Source organism: Leptinotarsa decemlineata, unplaced genomic scaffold (assembly GCF_025532065.1).
Source record: "Leptinotarsa decemlineata unplaced genomic scaffold, Ldec_3_MD MMD2_tig00003348_RagTag_RagTag, whole genome shotgun sequence".
NCBI lineage: Eukaryota > Metazoa > Arthropoda > Insecta > Coleoptera > Chrysomelidae > Leptinotarsa > Leptinotarsa decemlineata.
Window position 1 is genome coordinate 321,162 of NW_027412588.1, and position 25,299 is coordinate 346,460.

General features: G+C 37.4%; 1 protein-coding gene across 1 annotated transcript in view; it reads right to left on the reverse strand.

Moving 5' to 3' along the window:
• LOC111511245 (proteasome alpha3 subunit) overlaps positions 1-25,299 on the reverse strand; it is a 72,899-nt gene that overhangs the window by 12,436 nt on the left and 35,164 nt on the right. Inside the window, exon 6 of the mRNA XM_023167254.2 lies at positions 21,801-21,924. Within this exon, the coding sequence (XP_023023022.1) occupies positions 21,801-21,924 (124 nt within the window). The remainder of the gene's footprint in view (positions 1-21,800; positions 21,925-25,299) is intronic.

Here is a 25,299-nt window from a genome sequence, read left to right on the forward strand (position 1 = left end):
GTGAAGAGGACCGACACTAAGTGGGAAACATCTGTATACCGAAAACCCACTCATACGGGACAGTATCTGAACCACGAATCCAACCACCATCAATCGACAAAAAGAGGAATCATCAAGACTCTATTAGACCGTGCTTTTGGCCTCTGTAATACAAAGGAAGGTCTCGAAAAGGAACTAGACATCATCAAAAATGATCTTCAGCGGAATGGATACTACAAAGCGATGGTAGAAAAGACTTTGGCTAAAAGACAGCAGGAGCCTCGCAAGGAAGAGAAGCCGTCACAACCAGTGCTTGCACTTCCCTACATCAGAGGATTATCGGAGAGGATAAGAAGAATTGGTTCCAAGTACAACATTAGAACCTGTTTCAGATCCGGTAACACTATCCGTAGCAGCCTCACGAAAACCAGGCCCCCAAACGCGGACTGCGATTCCAAGAATTGCATTTACCGGATACCCTGTGAGTGCGGAAAATCCTATATTGGTGAAACTAAGAGGCCATTGAATGTTCGCATTGCCGAGCACAAGAAGCACACACAGCGAGGAGAAACCAGCAAATCAGGAATAGCAGACCATGTTTGGACCCATCAACACAACATCGAGTGGTCCCAAGCTGAGATCTTGCACAGAGAGGAACATTGGTTCAGGAGAAAATTTAAGGAAGCCGCATACATATTGTCCAACAACGTATTCAGCCAGGCCAGCGTAGATATACGAAACATATGGAAACCCATCATCAAACGAAAAATGACCAACTCCCGCCAAATCGGTCATCTCTCACGGAATCAGTGAAGCGGAAAATGGAAAGTAGAGAAAGTGAAAGTATTTCAACGACCTATAAAATAGTCATCTCTCGGAGGAATCAGTCCAGTCATCACCCGAAGACGATTGTAGATACCAACAATCGAAACGTCGTGAACTAACGTGACTTGGAATCTCTACACTTTTTTATTTTTTATTATTTTCTTTTTGCATTCCTTTAATTTTTATTTATTCAATTATTATATTTTTACTTGTAGGTTATTTCACTATCATTGCATTTCAGGTTTATTGTTGCTTAATATAATTGTTATTTTCAACTATTCTTTTTTAATTATTCTTTTTTATTTGTTTCAGGGATTTCAAATCATTTTATATAGTAGACAATGGAAGTCCGAACTAGTGAAATTCATCACGAAACATTGTCAATCACCTTCAAACTTACTGTATACAGACAGTTTCATTTATGAGCTATCGTGTCACGATGGGTATAAAGATATTATCAAAAAACACATTTAAAAATTTGACACTTCTGATTATTCGAGAGATAACGAGTACAACATCCCCCTTGCAAATAAAAAAGTACCCGGACTCATGAAAAATGAAGCAAACGGCAAAATCATCTCGCATTTCGCAGGACTACGTTAAAAAATGTACACCTACAAAGTGCAGGGTGGTGAAGTTGTTAAAAAGGCAAAGGGAGTGAAATATGGCGTCGTTAAAAATAAATTGAGCTTTGAAGATTGCGTAGATTGTTTGAAGAATTTCAAGCAAAAGAATATCACACAATGCACAATAAGATCATTTGCTCATAACGTTTTCAGAATAGAGCAGACAAAAATAGCCCTTAGTCCGTATGACGACAAACGTCATCTTATCCCCAAATCATTCGATACATTACCTTGGGGGCATTATAGTTTGAAATAAGGTTATCATTTGGATTTTTTTTGTTCAAGTTTGAATATGCTCGATAGACGTGTTATTCTGAAAATTTCCAACAGCGGTAGAAATCCACCAACTTTGCAATAATTGGTTGCAAACAAAATTTTTGGGACTGTTGGAGATATTTATAGATTTCGTGCTAATGAAAAACTAGGAATTGAAATTTGGTATTGTAAAAATATATCAAGTACTTGTTATTTAAATACACAAAAAGAATTTAAAGGAATACTCAATGTAAATTGTATTAGAGAATTGAAGAAACAAATGAGAAAAAATTACCATTTTACCGATTCTAATTGGTAAAATTTTTTGAAATGAAAATTTGTAGCTAATACAAGGTACACATAATTTTTTTTTGAGTATTTCGGTTTTTGCATAATATTTATTATTGTACACGCACAACTTTGCATTTTCACCATTACCTCTACAATTGACAGAAAGTCATTCAAAATTATGTCAAACATAATATATTAGGAGTAAATTTCTCAAGCTTTATCAATATGTGATAATCTACAACCAGAAAACACCATTTTTTACTGTATTTCAACAATCCATTATATGTAGTTTTTTATTGTATCATTTTCATAATTCAAATATGTATAGTTTTTTAATGCTGTATTTTAAGGAGGGTATTTTGAATAAAGAATAAAAAAACCAAAATCATTTTCTGTGTTTTATTAAAATATAAAGTATTTTCCTGGAAAAAGTGATTATGTTTACAATAGAGGTGAACCACCAGGGCAGGCTTGTTGAGTGAAAATAAGGTAAATATTATTCTTTTCATTTATTACATAAATCATACACTAGTTTTTGTTTATAATAAAATGAATATTCACGTAAAGCATTAACCAACACACTATCTAAAGATGAGGCTTGACAAAAACCATCGATGATTTTTTCCAAAGTCAAATTGGTTTTATTTTCACGTAACCATGATTGAATAATTTTGAAAACACCTCGATAATAGTCACAACAGTTTATGGCATCTAGCATAGCGATACTATCAGACAGCACCCCCATATGTGTGTTTAAGACATCGTTTACATCTTGTTGAAATAGCTCCATGTTCGTGGTTTCCTTGGAAATGGAAACTTGTTTGGTATTACTTTCGATGTACTGTGTGACGTAAATGTAATCCCCGCAACGTGTTGTGATTGGATCAAACTCGTCTACATAGTCATCGATTTGTGAATTGAAGAAATTTTCCTTCACTTGTTGCAGGATGTCAATTAGGGTCGCCAATTCATAAGTTGTTAAATTGATGGAACGAACGGAGAATTGTTGCTTCAATAAGATGCATGGACTGAAGTCTCTGGATGAACTTAGGCCGCATCGAATTTCATAAGATGACATGGGGAATGTCATCAATAGCAATTGGTGTTCGTTTCGAGCAGCTATTTCGTACTGCCCCAACGCTCTATCGATTGCACTGTAATTGTAATTTTCACAATCACTGTCACACATTACTTCAACTTCACTACCATAACCACTGTCGAGAGACATTTATTCAAACTGAAAATCCATCGGTGTTTGCATGCGCTCTTATAGCTTCAGATCACATGATCAATTTCAAATATTTTGTGTTTGCGTTGAACACTCAAATATTTCTTCACAAAAGGCCTCCCTTTCAATACAATGTGAGTGTGCTTGTTTTCCATAAGATTCTATACAAAATCAACGTTTTCAATCCAACTGTTATGTTTGTTATCCAAGCCCAACCATTTGACGTAAAGTTTTTTACCTTTCCTCTTCAGCACTTTTTCCACGAGATATATATCTGGATTTGCAGTTTTTTGTAATTCTTTCCCATAGAAAGCACCCCTTGTTACCAAATCCAAGATAGAGTTCAGAAACTGACGAATCAGGTTAGGATAAATATAGAGCGTTTTGCAGGCTAGAGAGACTCAGTCTGAGACTCGGGCTCTGGCTTTAGTAGAGTACACTTCGTGAGAGAGCATTATTGATAATTAGCATTGGACCATAATATTGGAAGTTGGTTTAAAAGTTAGAAACATTTTGAAAGAAGTCTACAGCTGCAAGTTTCTTTTTCAGAGATTAGGGAAGTAAAACGAATCCCCCAAGATACTTCCCTAAATTCGTTAATCAACCAACGTTAAAAATTTGCCTTTTTCAAGGCAAAGGCGATAAATAAAATTCCAAAGGAGGACATTTCCGAGATATTGGATGTGTGGATACAATTTCTACGAGGACGCTGCTGTGATACCATAATAGAACGACGTAGTTCTGTGAGTCGTCCTTTTCAGAACTATACTAAGGAATACTAGGAGCTGCAGATAATAATAAAAACTGAACTTTTCAGTTCAAACCTGTCCTTTTCAGGACTTTTGCAATAAACGAATTCGATTACAACGCTTCGTCATCGAGGGACCAACTAGCCGGCCTCCTTCGACGTATTCGACCTAGCCATGCCCGAATACATCTGGAGGTACGCCGACCCAGTACAACTACGGAGTAACTCACGTGAGTTGCTCCATTGCACTGTCGTCTTAGGGCTTAAAATCGTCCGTGTGCCTCCGAAGGCCGTTCTCATCTTCGGAGATAGTGATTTTAGGTAGGTCAAGGCGCGAAGTGTGTGTCGGATAGGGAGTAGGGAGCGTAGGGAACCCTCTGGTCCGGCCTAGTGCCATCGTGGTGGCCAGTTGTACCCCCGCGGCGCAATTAGCTTAGTTAAAAACAGGGAATCTAATAATCCAGCCGAACTATTGGTTTTAATCGTATGGTGATGGAAAAGCAGCTACGTGAAACTGAAATGCTCGAGACTCCACGCCCAGCCGGGTGTCATCTTTACTCGACATCCCCAGGTACCGTCCTGGCGACACCCTAATAGGCTTACCTTGCATATCTTCTAGCATAAAGGTAGCGGGATTTGTAATGTTGACCTTGATAATTTTGAATAATTCCGTAGTCCAATTGGGTGTGTAACCCTTGTCGAAAACGTGTTTTGCCTTACTGATTCGCACAACATCGCCGAATTTGAATTTTCTCGGTCCAGCTATTTTCAGATGGGTGTATATCGATTTGAGAATTTGTTTTTCGTTGGTTTCGTTGATTTTCAAGGGTTGTATGCCCATCTTTGAGTGTCGCGTATCATTGTAGGATTTTGTGATTTCAAGGAAGACATTCAACCATTTGTAGGTGCCATTCAAACTGAAATATTTGAAAAGTCTTTCTTTCAACGTCCTAATGGTACGTGTAGCCATAGAAGCCTTAGTTATGCTGTACGTATTGTAGTGATTTATTCCGTGTTTTTTATCAAAGTTTGAAACTTATTATTGTAAAATTCTGTTCCTTGACCGGTTTGTAGATTTATTGGACAACGTTTCGTATGTTCCAAAATATCCCAAAATGTTTTGGTAATTTCTTCGCCCGTTTTCGATTTCAGCGGTCAAGTCCACACGAATTTCGAAAAACAATCGATGACGACTAGAATGAATTTGAAATTTCGATTTTGGTGAGCGAACGATCTCATCTCAGCAAAGTCCATCTGCTATAAATCATCCAGTTCCTTGATAATGGTACGGCGTCGAGGAAAATTTTTTCGAATTGGTTTATGCAGTTCACGGACAAGTTGAATCTTGTCTTTGGAGGCCATAACTGTGCATAATGCCGTGAAACAATTCAATTTATTACATTGGAGTTAGGTTTCGTCGATTTTTTCTTTCTTTTGTTGATGGCGAGCTCCAAATTTTTAACATTCAGACCTAATGTAGATATTTGCGATTCGACATTTGATCTAAATTCTTTCAATTCTCTATCCATTTTCTCAGTCAAAATGTCAGTTTGCTGCATAGATTGCAAAATGTTGGCATTCTTTCCGTGAACCAAACTGGTGAGTTCTGTCAATCCCTTTGATAAATCTTTGCCGATACGTTCGATATCGATCTCATATTGACGATTGAATTTTTCACGCAACTTTTGGAATTGTTCCGTAGCATGTTGAGTCGTTTGCAAAATGTCGGCGTTAACTGCTTGAATTTTTTTATCGAATTCAATATTCGAGTTATTAACTTCATTCTTGATGAGTGTGTTGACGTCATTTTTCAAATGTTGCATATCACTGCGCATTATTTTCGTGAGCCCAATCATTTTCCAATCACAGTTGGTCATATTTTTTTTATGGAAGCAGTGAGGTTTTTTTCAACTTCATCCACGTACTCTTTGTTGACTGCATCTGATGCGTTCGTAGGTCTTTTCACATTACACAATTTCAAATTATCGAAATCAATGTCACCATCAGGTGTATGTACCAAGCCACTGACTACTGTTGGTGTTGTAGAATGCTTTCGTTTCCTATTCGAGCTACGCCCAAACTTGTCGATAGTCATAATGAAAATGCGACACACACAGATATGACTGTAGTAATATGTGTTTTTCAATGTGGTTTTCGCAACTCAAATGACCGCATTGAAATTTTGCGAAATATTTCATGCGATAATCGCGGCATGAATGTAAGTTTTATCGCGCTAAATTTTTTACATTTTTTTGAAGCGATTCTCATGTCATTTCTGCATCATTTTCCGTAACGCATTACAATGCAAATCATATGAGTTTTTAGAAGAAATGAGACTTAAAGAAATGCATTTTTTTCGATGTGATTCAAATGACAAAACTGACTATTTTAACGTATCGAAATTTTGCGAAATTTTCAACGCGTTTTTCGAGACAAAAATGAATGTTTTATTATGGCATTATATTTTGAATAAAAATATACATCTCATATTGAATTGTTTACTATTGAATAATGTTGGCTTCTCGGAGTTCATTGAATATAGCTGTAATTTCGTTGTCGTGAGAAGAAAAATTTCCAGCTTCTTTCGAAGCTATATAAGCAGCTTCAATTTATGGCATAACTCGTTCGGATCATCCCAATACACATACTCGAAGGGCTTCTCATTATATATCCAACGATGCGTGTCGAGTGCAATATTCGAACCAACGTCTTCATTGCTCGCTAGATTATCGTAACCCTTACCAAGTGTTTGAGTACGAAACATGGGTCTGATTACATCGGAACATTTCCATTTTTGAGTTGCCTTCATGGATCCTCTGGCATTCAGGTGGGCTTGCGTTACCTCTATAAGAGCCTCTATAAGAGGCTCGATCCTCTTTATTATAGTCTTCAGGTTCGTCGAGGAAAATTAAATTATACAGTCCTGAGTTCCTTTGAAAGAGAGTCATTCAGTTGTGATATTTCCACGTTTATCGAAGTCAATGTACTTTCTACCAAGGATCCATTTTGAAGAGGACTCGTCATAAACTGGTCCGTATATTTAATCAATCGAATCGTCTTTAGCCCAATGTTGCATAACATATTTGTGCGATTTGGGTGGATATTGCTCCAGGTACTCCATCATACTCTCCTCTGAAATATGTTCCATTGATGGTGGTGGTGATGAAGGCGACTCGTGGAATACCTCATCATAATCCTTTCCCGTTTCAGCAACATCTTCAAGTGGTAAAAATTGTGTTTCTTCAAATGCTCGAGATTGATCGAACGGCTCCTTCTTCATTTCCTCTTTCTCTTCCTTCTTACCGACACCACAACGTTGTCTCAAATGGTCTAGGGGAGGGGGGTGGAGGATTTGAACATGAGGTGCTTTTGAACAGTCACTAAAATTCTTGAATAACGTGTCATTTTTTAAGAGCCAGAGTGCGCACGCATCTCTTATGCTTAGATCTACGCCTGTCCGCCTCCTGGGTTCAATATTTCAACGGTTCCCTTTTGGTCGTCAGTTAGACGACCAAAAGGGTATATCACAAGTATATCACAAGAGTATATCGATGCAAAAATTGTAAAAAAATAACGACAAGTTAAAACTTTTTGTAAACGTGATATATAGTAATCAGGTCTAATTGATTACCACCAATAATTAGTGTATACATTGGTAGTTTTCACAGGTAAGTTTACCTTTCAAATTATATAACATGTTCCAAGATTAATTAATGAAATAACAAGATGGTGTGCTGGGTAGAGTTTGAACTTCTCTAGTGGGTAGGCTTTGAACAGTGTTCAAAGCCTCCCCAAGATTATATTAATAACTACTCATTCCGCACTCGTTTGAGTGCGATTATTAATAAATAAATTAATAAAGTATTGCAACATATTATTTATTTATTAGAGCCTATTCATTGTTTCAGGGCAATAGCCTATAAGTGAAATGCCACGAATATATAAAAAGAAAGGCACGAGGACGGACTTTAACGAGACAGATATGGAACAAGCCATCAAAGATGTTACTGAGCATAAATTATCTTTGAGAAGAGCTGCTGAAAAAAATCACGTAAGACACACTGCTTTATTTTATAGAATAAAGAACAAGGATAAAAATATAGATTATGCAGAAAAATATAACACAAACAAAATATTCAACACTGATGAAGAGTATCTACTAAAAATGTACCTTCTAAAGAGCTCTAAAATCAATTATGGTTTGACATATGTGCTAACAAGAAAATTAGCATACGAATATGCATTGAAATTAAATAAAAAATTACCCAATTCCTGGAATCGAGATAAAATGGCGGGGATAGAATGGATGAAAGGCTACATGCGGAGACACGAAGAACTAAGCCTTCGGAAACCCGAAAATACTAGTTTATCTCGAGCAACTAGTTTCAATAAAACAAATGTTGACGCTTTTCAAAATAACTATTGCAAAGTTATGGAAAAATTAAGTTTCACCGAAGAGCGAATCTATAACCTGGATGAAACAGGTGTTATGACTGTAGTTCAAGCTCCTTATATTATTGCTGCAAGAGAGATTAAACAAGTTGGACAAGTGGTATCCGGAGAAAGGGGAAAACTAGTTACAATGTGTGCAATTATCTCGGGTAGCGGTAATCCAATTCCACCCGTTTTCGTTTATCCCAGGGCAAGAATGATTGATTCGTTATTGACAGGTGCACCAAGTGGAAGTGTGGGTTATCCAAATTCTCCAGAAAGTGGCTGGATGACAGCTAATATTTTTCTAAAGGTACTGGAACATTTAAAAAAATATTCAAGATGTTCAAGAGACGATCCCATCTTGTTACTAATGGACAACCACGAGTCACACTGCTCATTGGAAGCTATTGTATTTTCCAAAGAAAATGGAATCGTTCTTCTAACTTTTCCGCCTCATTGCTCCCATAGATTGCAGCCTTTAGATGTTGGTGTTTTGGGTCCTTTTAAGGCAAAATTCAAAGTGGCCTGTAACGTCTGGATGCTGAACCATCCCGGTAGAACCATTACCATCCACAATATTGCAGAAATTGTAGGCATTGCATATGCAAGATCATTTACTATAAATAATATAAAAGAAGCTTTTAAAAAACCTGGTATTTGGCCAGTAAATATAAATGCTTTTACCGACGAAGATTTTGATGCATTGTACGTTACAGATCGACCTTTGATAGATGTGACTAATGTAGTCACAAATAACACTACAAATGATCCCGCTATTTCTTTATCAAATATGCAAGCAGGTTGTTCCAAAAATACGACAATGATCACACAAGAATCTATAAAATCGTTTCCCAAAGTAACTGAACAACGTCAACAGAAACAAGGAAAGAAAAAATGAACTTCGAAAATATTAACCGATACTCCTGTTAAAAATCAACTTGAAGAGGAATTAATTCAACGAATATCAACCAAAGTAATGAAAAATGTGAAACGTCAAAATAAAAATGTGGAAGCTGGTAAAACAGTAATGAATATTAAAAAAAAGAATCCCAAATTAGAAGATAGCATTGTTTCCGCATTATCTGAAAACACTTCGTTTACAAACATGAAACAAAAATCTGTAAAACGTAAGGTACTGGTAAGTGATTCGTCAAGCAGTTCAGAGAGTACTAGTCCAAATATATCTGTTCATGATAGTTCTTATGGTGAAGAATCTTTCAGTGATATCGAGTAACTTTCAAATGCTGGAATTAAGTGCAAAGATTTTGTATTAGTTAAATTATGTACCAAAAAGTCTATAATTCACTATGTTGCCCAGGTTGAAGATAAATTTGAAACAGATTTGTTTGTAAACTTTTTAAAGAAAACCGGAAACACGTTTTCGTTTCCTGAAACTGCAGACAAATCACTTGTCAGTATAGATGATGTAATAATAAAATTACCAAAACCTTCAGTTAGTGGTGGTACAATAAGGGCCGCAAAAATGTATGTATTCCACAATTTTGACTTCTCTATGTACAGTATGCGCTAAATTAAGCTTTTTCGCACAAGTATTGTTTGAAGGGTTTATGTATTATTTCGTTTATTACTTTATTGTATAGCTTTTAGTTGCATTCAAATGCTCCCCATTGTCTGTTCAAATGCTCCCCCTAGTCTGTTCAAATGCTCCCCACCAACAGGAGCCTTTGAACAAATATGGTAATAGAATAAAATGGATACCTCTGATTTTGTTTGATGTTTTATATTGATGTTACCTACAAAAGATCAATAAAAAATAATCAAGTTACGGTTTCTACAAGGTTTAATGAATATAAATAAAAAGCTGACTAACTTATTGACCTCGACAATAAAACTATTCAAATCCTCCACCCTCTCCCCTACTACCGATTTTTTAGAGATTTCAGCTATATCTTTCAGTGGTTTTGATACAGGTTGAAAAAACTTTTGCAACGACTCATCCTCTTCAGTCTTTACCAATTTCAGAGTAGATACTTTTTTCTTATACTCTTTGAAGTTTCGTTAATTTTGTTCTTGCGCACAACATCGACTTCTTTACTAAGCGGTTTCATATTGACAAATAACGTTTCCATCTCTATTCACATACACTTATGTACTTGTCGAAGCCTTTTCGATATCGCCCCGCATTCAAATCACATTCCTCGACAATGATAAAAGTTCCATACTTGTCGCGCCAACATTCGGCACACATTCTCTTGAATTCATCGAAAGACATGTCTGGAGATACGTGTTCATCGAATACATGTTTCAAATTCATTTCGTCTTGCCTAAACAATACAAGCATGTTGCAATTGTCACGTATCAATTGTTTGGGTATCTTGGAATACGTCTGGCACAGATAAATGGCATCAATGTCCTTATGTCGGCACATGGAATAATATTCGCGAATTTTCTGCTGACCATCGCAGGCTACATCATCGAATATGAATATGGAATTTCGTTTAGCCGCCTCTGGACTGAGAATTTCTTCGTTGTCTCGAAATGGAAAATAACCGACTCCTTTGGTTTTTTCCAATATCTCTCGAAGCAACTGATACTTGGGTTGATACAACGACTTTGAGTACACATAGACATTTTCAAATTTGGCTCCATTCAGATGAAATAATATCGATAATGCTGTGTTGGTTTTTCCACACCCTGACGGACCACATATGATGGAGCGAAACGAATTGGGCAACAACTTGCCGTGTTTATTTCGATACTTGACGCCATCATCCAAATAGTCCAAGTTGTCTATGGGTAATGTACGGAACGACTTCCATGTTCTGATCGATGATCGGTAGATTCACTTCAATATGTAGCGTGCACATTGACGTCATCCATCATTCCAAATGTTGACTTATCACAGAGAAGGTATTGTCAATTCGCTAATCAATAAGCTACCATTCGAATTACACTTACCTGGCTATCATTATTGCGGTCCTGGTACGAAACTACAAGAACGTCTTGCACGAGGCGATCCTGGTATTAACGGCAAATTGGTATATCGTAGACTCGGCTTGTAAACAACACGACTTGGCATATTCGCAAAATACGTCTCTTGAAGCTAGACATCGAGCTGATAAAGCTCTCGAAGAAAAGGCGTGGCAACGAGTGAAATTTAAAGACGCAACACTTGGCGAGAAGGCTTTATTCGTCACCGGAATAATGAAGTCCAAACAGAAATTAGGAATGGGTGTGAAATCATTTCGACGCAGCATTTTGCAAAATATAATCAAAAACTGGAAGCCTACGACGAACGACGTGAAGAAATCTGCGGCATCGGCTCTAATGGCGGCAAAAATGGCTGTCCATAAAGCTGGAGGACGTAAGAAGATACGAGTTACAGTTCGATAACCCCTTACATTAGCAGGATATTGTTCGATGACCCGAAGACAACATCAATTATTTTGCTGATATCTGCAAAGTCGGCAATAATTTATATATAAATAGGTGCAATTGATTTGTAATAGCCAGTACTTATATTTCATAGTTATTAGTTGTTACTATGTTCAAATAAAAAGTTTTTAAAAACCCTTTTGTGTGAACGAGAAATATAATTGGCGCAGTCGATAGGATAGTGGAAGAGTCCTTAGAAGATCCTCGTCGTTCTCAAACATTTATCCACTATTCTCCCGAACTAAGTTCCACCAAGAAGCAAGTACTCCAGGAAGAATTCCGGCCGTAGACAAGAATACCTCCTCACTATCGTCCATCAAGGAATATCTACATAGAAATGAGTTTTTGGTGACAGAATATGCAACGAGCCATCTTCGTCATCCTGTAAGCACAAATTAACTCAACTTCATCAACTGCAAATACTATTTTACGTCCCCCTACCTTAGTTTTACCAAATTCACCTTCAAGTACCAATTCTCGCCCATCCATTATTCCTCAAACAATTGACCAACCTTTAAATCCCATCAACATGGCAAAACAATTCGACCTGAAGAATTTTTGGATTGTACCCGAATACGATGGAAGCCCAAATGAATCATACCAGTTCATCAACGTATCAACAATGATTCTGAACGAATATTGGAATACTGAAGACCCCGGTTGTTTTCAGAACCATATATTGATACAAGGACTACTCAACAAGCTACGCGGCAGAGCCAAAGACGTCATCTCAGTTTATGGATGTAGTGAGTGGAACAGCATCAAAGGAACTCTAATCCAAAACTTCGCCGACCAACGGAATGAAAATTCCTTAACAAGAGATTTGGTAAACCTGCGACAAGACCAGAACGAAACACCACAACGTTTTTACGAAAAAGTCATGGGACTTTTAAACACAACATCAAACTATATCGAATTACACACCGCCGATGATACGATAAAAATCAGCAAGAAAAGCTTTTTCCAACAACAAGCTCTAACAACATTCCTAGCCGGACTACGAGAGCCCATGGGATCCACCATAAGAGCAATGAAACCAATAGACTTGGCAACAGCAATGCAGTACATCCAAGAAGAAAACAATATCCGTTATCTACAAAGGACGTTTATACCCCCACAAGTCTCCAAGAAACCACTCCAGACCCAGCAAAGAACTGCAAATCACCAATATGCCCAACAATCAATACCACAGCGGATGTACCAACCCATGCAACACTTTCAACAACCCGGACAACAACAACCTCATCAGGCAATGGGACTCCAACCACAATTTCAACAACCGACCTTCAGACCACAATGGCAATCAAATACTCAACAGAGACAAATGTGGCCTTCAGTCCAACCACAACGTTTTGGACAGAATCAACCAAACAGGCAGAACGGACAAGAACCAACACCAATGAGCATCAGTACCAGAAATACTTATGGAGCACCAACGAGAAGCATGAGAACCCAACCTCAGGCAAGACCAAATTTCAATCCAGCTCCCATGTTCAACATTGAGTAACATGACGAAGACTTTGGATATGAAGCAAACCCCTATTACATTGAAGAAACCTGCTCTTATCCCAATCAAGAACCAACTGAAGAATTCCAGGTTCAAGAAGACCAACAGGAACCAGATGTAAATTTTCCATTGGATCCAGAACAAAACCAAGAAACATAGTGGAACTGCATATGTTCGACGATAAGAGAGAACTTCCTTATATAACCATTACAAATCCTCCCCTCAAACTCCTCATTGACACCGGATCAACAAAATCCTTTGTCAATTCTGAATTAGCTTTCCAATAATACAAAGATTGCATCAAAAAAGATCCCTTTGTCGTCACTTCCATTTTCCAAAACTATTCTCAAGATTACAGTGCAGAAATTCCCATATTTCCTGAGTTTAACTCAAACGGCATTCTGAAATTCTACCTCTTCAAATTCCACAAAACTTTTGATGGCCTCATTGGACTCGACAACCTGAAATTTCTCAAAGCTGAACTGAATTTTCCTGAATCCTCCTTTTTAACCGAATACTCCTCTCTCCCACTCCAGTACTACGAAACCAATAAGACCCAGTTCTACTCTATTCGATTGGAGCCAGACAGCGTGACCCAAGTACGACTACCAGTGAAGGAGAAGAATGGAACTATCATGATACCAAGACAGGAACTGCAAAGCGCTTACATCCGTAAAGCTCTCACTGATGCCCGTGATCATCTAGCCTGGACGGAAATTGTCAACTTCAGTCCAGATAAACTCCAAGTTGTTCTAGTCGAACCAGTACGCAGCAGCCCAATAAATCTTCAAGAGTATCTATTCTGCTAATATAATCCCATCAGGAAGCAGAGACCCAATCAACATCATGGATGATCTAATCAGAACAGACCACCTGAATCCAGAAGAGGAGATGCATATCAGAAAATTATGCGGAAGATATGCTGATATTTTTCACCATCCAGATTCCTCACTCACATTCACCAATCAGGTCAAACACCATATAAAAACCAGAGACGAAATCCCAGTATACACAAAATCATACCGATATCCGTATGTACACAAGGAAGAAGTCAAGAAGCAAATAACTTCGTTATTGGACCAAGGAATCATCAGACCCAGCCAATCTCCTTGGCCCTCACCAATTTGGGTCGTTCCAAAAAAACTGGACGCCTCTGGAAAAGCAAAATGGCGTATCGTTGTGGATTTCCGCAAAGTCAACGAGAAGACAATAGACGACCGTTACCCTATTCCGAACATTTCTGACATCCTCGACAAACTGGGAAGGTGTCAATATTTCACTACCCTGGATTTGGCAAGCGGATTCCACCAAATAGAGATGGCAGAGGAGGACATCCCTAAGACCGCATTCAACGTCGAAAACGGACACTACGAGTACCTGCGTATGCCGTTTGGACTGAAAAATGCTCCAGCGACCTTTCAAAGGGTTATGGACAATATCCTAAAGGGTCTACAAGGGACTATCTGCTTGGTATATATGGATGACATAATCATCTTCTCTACATCTCTGCAGGAGCATATGGTCAACCTCACAAAAGTTTTCCAACGTCTACGAGAAACTGGTTTCAAAATAGAAGTAGACAAGTGCGAATTCCTGAAAAAAGAAGTCAGCTTTCTAGGACACATCGTCACTTCAAATGGGATAAAACCAAACCCAGCAAAAGTCAAAGCAATCATGGACTATCCTGTACCTCGAACTGTCAAAGAGATCAGAGGATTCCTAGGACTCCTACAGGAAGTTCATCAAGGACTTCGCTAAGACTACCAAACCGTTAACCTCCTGTCTCAAGAAAGACGCCCATATAGAGCATACGCCAGAATTCCTAAAATGTGTTCAAACTTGTAAAAACCTGCTAACCAATGAACCACTACTACAGTATCCGGACTTCACAAAGCCCTTTAATCTGACCACAGATGCCAGCAATTTCGCCATAGGAGCCGTTCTGTCCCAACGACCAATAGGAAAAGACAAGCCAATAGCTTATGCATCCAGGACCCTGAACGAAACTGAAATGAAGTACTCTACCATCGAAAAGGAAATGCTAGCGATAGTTTGGGCCACCAAATATTTCCGACCGTATCTTTTTGGCAGAAAATTCAAAATTCTGTCAGATCACCGTCCACTCCAGTGGCTCTTCTCCTTGAAGGATCCAAACTCAAAACTGGTCCGATGGCGCCTGAAGCTAGAAGAGTATGACTACGAAGTGGTCTACAAAAAAGGCACAAGCAATACCAACGCCGATGCGCTCTCCAGAATAGAGATACATACAAAGGAGCTCCATGAAGCAAACTACGACGACGACAAGGCATTTCTATTCAACCATCCTCCATCAGAAGTTCCTGAGTCTGCAGATGACATCATCAACGATCTGTTTAAAGATTGCTTTCATCACCATTTTCCTGAAAATAAGGACCCCATACCGCAAGAACAGGAAATTCAGAATGAACCCCCAACCGAAGGAGACAAGCAATGCGTGAACCTGAACCCGGAAGTTACCCCAGACGAAGATACTAGTGGCATCACCAACCATACAGCCAGAGAAAGTCCAATATTAGAAATACAAATATCAGAGAAACCTCTCAATGTCTTCAATAACCAAGTCATCTTCAAACGAGTAAGCTATAACCCAGCAAGAACGGTGATAGAAGAAATATTCCCGAATAAAAGAAGATACTATGCTCAGTTGGGAAACGACAATATGGACGAAAATGTTTTCAACTTTTTCAAAGAATATATCAGTCCGGGAAAGAAATACGCTTTGATGTTCGAAGATGAAGAACTCTACCCCAGCATGTGCAGAATCTTGAGAGAGACATTCAAGAATTCCTCTTTCGATCTCATAAAATGCAACCGCCTTTTGGAAGATGTCAATTGCTCAACTAGACAAAAAGAAATAATCAAGCAGCAGCATGAAGGAAAAACAAACCATAGAGGAATCACAGAAACGGAAGCACGGATCAAAAGATTGTATCATTGGCCTAATATAAAAAAGGATATCGAAGAAGCTATCAACTTATGCGAAACTTGTCAAATCAACAAGTATGATCGAAGACCAGAGAAGCCAAAGTTCATGCTGACACCTACCCCAACAAAGCCTCTTGAAATAATACACATGGATACCTTTCAGGCTAGTGGACAAAAATTCCTGACGATTGTGGATGCATTTTCAAAATATGGCCAGGCGTATCCAATAGAGGGATCAACACTCTCAATGGTCTCTTAGTATTCATCAACCATCATGGAATACCACATATGATCGTCACTGATAATGGAACGGAATTCAAAAATAGACTGATCCAAGAATTTGGTGACACACATAAAGTCAACATTCACTATACCACTCCAGAAAGCCCTCAGTCAAACGGGATAGTCGAAAGATGCCATTCCACATTGATCGAGCACTTGAGAATATTGAGAGATACGCATAAGAAAAGAGACATCAAAGAACATATGCTCTATGCCATCCTAGGATACAACTCTATCCATTCAGCAACAAGACAGAAACCTATGGATATTCTGAACAGACATCTCAATAGTCAAGACCCATTCGATATCGACATAAGACGAGCCTTGATTAACAACTACGTTCAACAATACAGGGAAAAAACGAAGGAAATATATAGGAAAATCAACGAAGATTTACAGAAACAGAAAACAAATATCATAGAGAAGAGAAACAAGAGAAACTCCTATTACCTACAAACCCTGCACCAAGGTGTACACAAGAAAAACAGTGAAAAGAAACAAACTGCTACCACCTTTCTTCCCAAAATCCATCCAAAAAGACCAAACAGTAACTGTCAAGACAGAAAATACAAACGTCCATAAGAAAAATATAAGACATTTGCCTAATAAGATAAATGAATTCTTCGTCCCTTTAAAGCCTTCATCTGACGAGAGGACAGGAGATCGAAATCCAGAACCTCAAGACAAATCCAGGACTACTTCCCCTCAAGATGGGACAAGCAAAGATCAAGACTAGTACCCACGACTTCATCCACTACTACGATCTTCAACCCATCCACGAAGAGATATTCGCTATAGAATCCCAATATGATGCCGTCTCCACAGCAATTCGTAATGGACTAAGTGACCCTTATTTCTTCATCTTGCAAAATTTCGATCAAGGACTGAAGTACCAACTGAAAACTGCCAAAGAAAAGCTACAGACTCTTTATCCTCTCAGTAAACCCAAAAGAGGACTCATAGATGGCTTAGGAAGTGTGATCAAAGCCATTTCTGGATGACTCCGATTTACATTTCAATCACCATCTTCATTCTATACGTAATTTAGATACTGAAAAGGCAAACGAAAAAGAACCATCCAATGATGATCCACCAGTTCCCGAACACGAAGCATCATCTTCAGTCTTGTTCGTCCCTTACAAGACTTCCCCAGGGGATGGAGAAGTTACAGTTCGATAACCCTTACATCAGCAGGATATTGTTCGATGACCCGAAGACGACATCAATTATTTTGCTGATATCTGCAAAGTCGGCAGTAATTTATATATAAATAGTTGCAATTGATTTGTAATAGCCAGTAGGTACTTATATTTCATAGTTATTAGTTGTTACTCTGTTCAAATAAAAAGTTTTTAAAAACCCTTTTGTGTGAACGAGAAATATAATTTACGTATGCCGCGAGTTATTCCATTCGAAGCAAAATCTGGAGGAATCCTACCACTAACATCCATATTTGCAGGTCTTTCAGCTTTGGGTTCGTTGGTAGGCGAAGCGAGCGCCATCGCAAAAACAGTGATAGATGCAAAAAATGCCAAAGAGAAACTCGAAGAAGATCAACGTCACAATAAAGCTATGGAACATTTGGGTTCCGGTTTGTACTTGCGCAAAACACCTCGGTGATTTGGTCTGTTTCTAAAAATACAACATCAACGCAAAGGACGAGGCCTTTACTTGAAAAAGCAACAAAAAAACTCCTGTTGAAGCTACCCCATAGAGCATTATATGACTCGAAAATTCAAAAGTGTGGCCCATCAATTGAAAATACCACATTTTCGTGGAGTCTTTATGCGTGATGCGTTGCCAATTTGTGGTCCTTGGCCGCGAGAATGTGCTGTTTTGAACTTGGATTCTCGATTGAATAAAGGCACCCATTGGGTAGCTTACATTAAAAACGGCAATGCTGTACAATATTTTGATAGTTTCGGTAATCTCAAACCTCCGATGGAATTGGTGCGATATTTTGAAAGGGGTATAACGATTACATATAACAATGATCGGTATCAAAATTTTGACCAGAGTAATTGCGGGCATCTGTGCCTTCAGTTTCTACTTCATTATGTCTGCATTATTTAAAGTGTGTATATGTGGGAAATGTATCAGTCATGTCTGTGATATTAACTCTAACGAGTCGTTCTTCGATACTTTCCATCGTTTTCAATCCACCGATTCGATTGGATTCCGATTCAGAATACAGTTTGGCTTTGCTCAGTTTCCATTCGTACAACAGTATACCGACAATTGAAGAAGGTACGAAATTCTATTATTACGAAAACGATGACAAAACTAAACAAAAAAGTATCGATATCCCTTCCGGATCTTACGAAATTGGTGACATTGAAGCTTTAATAAGCAAATATATTATGCCTAAAACGCACAAGGAAAATCCCCAGGAATTTTTCTATCTCAAACCGAACAATAATACGCTGAAAAGCGAAATATTTTGTTTGAAACACTCGATTGATTTCCCACCTGCAAATAGCTTGGCTCACATACTGGGCTTTTCATCTACTCTTCTCAAACCCAACTTGCATTACGCATCCGATCTACCTGTGGTTATCATTAAAGTACGCAACATACACATAGATAGCAACATAATGTTTGGAGCCTTCTACAACGACACACCATCTCATACGATATACCAATTTGCCGTTGATGTTGATCCTGGTTACCCAATTGACGAAACACCTAATTATTTTATTTATCTACCCATTTCTCATACGAACGAAATAAACAACATTACATTGCGAGTTCTCGACCAAAACTCTAGGCTCGTTGATTTCAGAAACGAAGAAATTATAGTTCGTTTGGAATTGAAGTGAAAGTATTGTGTTAACTATCTGTAAGTATAACTCATCACCCAGCCCCACGTCAGTCTTCACCAAGACTTTCAAACAGCGTCAACAACTGTCAACGGAGAATAAATTATTCCTGAAATCTCTGGGTTATCATTTAGTCCAATCAAGTGTTCAACATTTTCCGAAAACCGCAAAACGATGAGTCCATACAAAAGGTAGAATGGCGGACCTACTACCCGTATGTAAAATCTATTCGCAACAATGATGTCATTGAAATCAACATTAACCAATTCGATGTCTATGATGCTTTGTACGATAGCCTGCTATTCGTTAGCGGAAAAGTTGAGAGAATTAAATGAGATGATCATGTGACCTTCGTAAACAATGCTGGTGGTTTCATGTTTCAATCTGCTACCTATGAGCAAAATGGTAAAGAATTGGAAGCAGTTCGTGAAGTTGGAATTGTTAGTACTGTCAGAGGCTTCCTCACCTACACCGATGAAGATATCAAACACTTGGCAATCTCAGGATGGACATACCCCAAGAGCTTCGGCAAAAAAACTCTCTCTGTCATCGATTGCTCTAGAAGGGATGAAAGCATCAAAAGTTCCAGTGTTGATGTAAAACTTGAAATCGAAGCATCCGAGGGATTTGCACAAAATACACGAGCCTATTGTATCATTGTGCACGACACTGTCATTGAACACCTCCCACTCAGCGAAATTATCAAGAAATGGAACTGAACATGTGATTTTGCTGCAGTATCAATCGAAGAGTCAACATGAGAATAGCTGTCGTAGATATTCAAGGTTTCATCATCGAGCACCAATTCCATCCTAAGGAGATAGCTATTAGGATCGGAATTCAATATAGTAACTTTTTACTGTTGCCAAACATACCATTTTTCTGTTTGAGTAAAGAAGGTCGTCGTACCTCCTGTTACTTGGAGCAAAACGTTCACGGATTGAGGTATTCCTCTGGCTTTGTAGAATATAATCAATTGGATGCCATCCTCTTGAAAAGTCTACAAGGTTTCAATATCGTTTATGTGCGAGGTCATCAAAAACGTGACTATCTAGCAGCGAAATTTCACGAGTTGGATATACCTACACGCATCGTGAATTTGGAAGACTATGACAATACGACATAGATGGTTCCCTCATTTGACAATAACAACAACGAAGGTGTCTCACCTTGTATGCATCACATTCACAACCAAACCAAATATAATTGCAGTCTCCGAAACGCAGATATTCTATACAAATGGCTTTGTGATATGTTACCAAAATGAAAATGTATAATAAATTTCTATTCGAAATGTTTTATTTTTTCTACCTAACCTCAACACCTGACGTTGATGGTGACAACATTTTGAAATCCCTCCAAACCCCCAATGACCCGTTTGTTCGTTGCCCCCACTCTCCCATTTCCCAACCAACACGAAAACACGCATCTGACGTATTTTGAAATGTCATTGCTGAATACCCCCCATTGCCCCACTTTCAAATGTTTCCCATTGGGATCGCCCGCTAAAACGTTAGCCCCCCCCCACCTGGCATGGTTTTTCTTAAATGAGACACCCTGTAAACATTGAGGAATCACACGACAACACGATAGAGCCTCGTTAAACTGTCATGTTTTTTAAATGACGTATTTTGAGACACCCTGTACACATTGACGTGATGTTTTTTTTTTCTTGAATCCGATTTTTCATTCATTATTATTATTGTACCATTATTTTTCACGCCGACGTACAACCTGTACATGTTTCTTTTCCTAAACGATGAGACATCCTGTATAGCAGCCATGTTTTTTCTATTACGTTGGCAACCATGTTTTTTTTTAACGCCTCGGCCATGTTTTTTTCTTTAATCCGATATTTCGTTCATTATTATTATATCATTATTTTCCACGCTGACGTATTTGAGACACCCCACCCCGTACATGTTTTTTTCTTAAAACGATGAGACACCCTGTATGGCAGCCATGTTGTTTTCTATTACGTTGGCAGCCATGTTTTTTTTTTCTTTAACGCCCGTGGCCATGTTTTTTTCTTCAATCCGATTTTTCGTTCATTATTAATATTATACCGTTATTTTTGTAATTCCACCGCGCCGTTATCTATCAAATTAATCTACTCGATGCTCATTCGATCCTTCTATGCGTCGATCACGTTGCACACGTCTCTTTCCCACTCACTACGTCCCCTAGAGAATACGCCATAGAAGCCCTCTACTCTTTGCAATTCCCTAAATTCAAGCATCTATCAAAATCAATAACTATGTTTATTTAAATGGATATCTAGATAACATAGTTAGATATTTGTGAAAATTCTGAAAAATTATTTAAAAACTTTATTTTATACCTTTATCGTTCACATTTGACTGCAAAAACCTAATTCTATCCATTACTCTTTTTGTTTTCTATAATAGTACTTTGAATAAATTGAAAATGAAATATTTATAATTACCTTTTTCTGAAGTAAGTTTAGCCATATCCAAAGTTTTGACAAGAACTTTTATAGCCAGAGATTTTGCATCCTTTAGTGTCATTTCTCCTTCTTTATACTCCTGTTTCAAGTTGGAAATGGCAGCCTGAAAAAAAGCAATAATTGAGTCATATTTCATGAAAAAATCAAATGAAAATTACATTTGAATCAATATAATATACCACATTCGCAAGTCAATATGAGAGAGTTCTTATCTGCTCAGAGCAGAAATGATCCGCTCAGTCGCTAATAAAAAATTAAAAAATATTATATCATATGATGATCTTTCAAAGAATTTAGGACGCCTCGAAGTGGTGGAAATCTTTGTTTTGCATGAGGGTGAACTTCACAAAAAAAAAACAAGTACTATCTACAATTAAAAATCAAAAATCATCTGGGATCCATGAAATCTGCATTAATATTATCGAGAACCTACCTGATGAAACACTAGAAATTCTCGTTCAACTCATAAATCAACCTTTCAATAGGGAATATTTTCTGAACAATCAACAACTTCAGTTATAGTCCCGTTACTATTTTGTGTTACTGTTTGAAGGTGGTTCACAATGTTTCGTGGTGTATTTCATCAGTTCGGACTTCCATTGTCTAATATACTAATATAAATTGATTTGATTTGAAGGTTAACCGAAAAATAACAATTTTATTAAACAAAAAAACTGAAATTACAAAGAAATAACATACAAGCAACAACAAAAAAAAATAAAATTGAAATATTAATACAAGCTGAAAATTAAAAAAATTAGAAAATATTAACAAAAAATAAAAATTTAAAGATTCCAAACCAAATTACGTCACGACGTTTCGATTGATAGTATCCATCACCCGAAGACGATTGTGGATACTAACAATCGAAACGTCGTGACGTAACTTGGTTTGGAATCTTTAAATTTTTTATTTTTCATTTTTTGTTTGCAATATTTTTTTATTTTCAGCTTGTATGAATATTTCAATTTTTATTTTTTTTTGTTGTTGCTTGCATGTTATTTCTTTGTAATTTCAGTTTTTTTGTTTAATGAAATTGTTATTTTTCGGTTAACCTTTTTAATTTTTTACAGATTTTTTTCAGGGATTTCAAATGAATTTAATTATATTAGACAATGGTGGTCCGAACTGATGAACTATCCCTCTAACTATCGTCCAATCGTACTTAATCTTGCGATTGTTAAGCTTATTGAAGAACTGGCGAAAATAAAAATCTTGAATTTCCTCACTAAAAATACTATTATCAGCAATAGAGAATGTTCCTCCTGACGAAAATCAAGTAATTTTCATAAAAGAGCTCTAAAATAACGCATTTTAAACATATCATTTCAACCTTTTTCTTTAAAGAATTATTTTAATACCGTAAAACGGGGTTACTTTGCTCCACATTTTTACTTTATTTTTAATAGTTTGTGATACATACCTTATGAGGGATACTGAAATTTTTTCGATTGCTTAGATCAATATCAAAGGTGTTGAAATAAGTGCATACCTAATTTCAACATGATATATAGACACATATTTGAAATATGTACATTTGAAATCTGGTGCAAAGTAGGCTTTACGATGGATTTACTTTGCACCACTTTATTCAAGACTGTTTTTTTTACAATAAAATTCAGGACAGGCAAAAAAACCCCACACCGTTATTAAGTTTACAAGCGTGCGGTTTTTTTGGTATAGGAATTTTGAGGGATTTAGGGATATAATCAACCCAACTTGAGATTATAATAGTTTATTATTTGAAAAAATACAGGAAATATTCAATCAGGCATAACACTTAACCTAAAATGAATTGAATATAGGTAATCACAAATCTGTTAAACATTAATTCCATCCAAATCGGTCACACTCAGGTACAGAATATAAAACACGTTTGGTTATTTGCTTAGGTGCATTTATCGAACCAAGTATTTTGTCCCATCTATACCAAATTTCATCGGTCTTCTCAGGCCATTTCCAAGATTTCAATGATTTCACCATTACGTTAATCTCAACCATTTCACCCTCAATTTCGGTTATGACTCCAGGATAAGGACTGCCATCATATAAGACTAAAACATATTCGCCTACAGCTTTCTGAAAATCTTTTAGACCTAATTCTTGGATTTTTTTCAGCTGCAGATTTGGTAAAATAACCAGATTCAAGTTTTTTAGTTAATTCAATTTCTTCCTCCTTGTCTTGTGTTTCATCAACTTCATCATCTGAATCTCTAGGTTTCAGAAGCTCATCTGAGTCCTCTTCTTTTCCCCTTTTCTTTTTTAAATTTTTGGATTTTTCGATAACTATTCCTGAAGTTCCAGGTGAATCAGCAGAATCGATTTCACTGTGAGCAATACTTTTTCCGGCTGGAACTGTTGTTTTCTTTTTCTTTCCCTGGACTTGAAACTGAGTAGCCTCCCTTCTTTTATTTTCCAAAGATTCAGACAGGAATTTTCTATCGCAGGTATATTCTCTTGATTGCTGACACTGCTATGATTGCTATGTAATCGCTCTAGCAAGGTACCTAAATCACAAGGAACGATTCCACATTTTCTGAATCCGGCTATTAAATTTGAAGCACTGTTTTCAGAAATTTTCTCCATCAGTCGTCTTAGAAGTGTTGGAAAATGTTGTTTTTCGAGCACACTTGATCTGTTTTCAACGTGGGATTCTTTATAATCTGACAAAATTTCACGCCATGCCTTTTTCAATGGTGCAAAGAATGCCACATCTAGGGGCTGCAATACATGAGTGCTATTTGGCGGCAGGCATACAAATTGTACATTATGATCCTTACAGGCTGCTAATACATCGACATTCAGATGCGAAGATAAATTATCGCCGATAATAACCTTTTAACCTTCAATTTTTTTTCAGTTTTGGCAATAACAGCTGAAACACCAATCAGAAAATGTTTCTGACTCAAACCACCCAGATGCTGTATTGGCATAGCGAGTACCTGGTGGGCCATTCTCTGTCCATGTGTCCCATAAATGTTTTGATTTGTATACCACATAAAGTGGCAGAACCTCACCTACTGCATTTCCTGCAATCATTAGGGATATACAACTTTTACTTTTTTTTTACCAGGATTATCTATTAAATTCGTTTCATCATAATTAAAAATTGCATGTGGAACCACCTCCAAGGTTTGCTTAAAATTTTCTATATAATCCTGCATTTGAAATCCAACTGACGGCCTCTGACCGGCGGCCGAAGCGTACAATTTCGCACCGGTGACGATTGTAACTCCCTCTATGGGATGGAACTAGTAATTTGTATAAATTTAACAATGCATCCTGTAATTGTATGATCATACACTTTTACAGGCATGGTGCAAAGTAAGCCGAGGGTTGGTACTGTAACCCCGTTTTACGGTACGTAAAAAAGAGGAATGAAATAATGCATTCAACATTTAAAGGGATTCGTTTCTATTTCACCATTTGGCAACATCGGTTATAGCTAATAAAGGACAATGAATCTGTTACCTATATG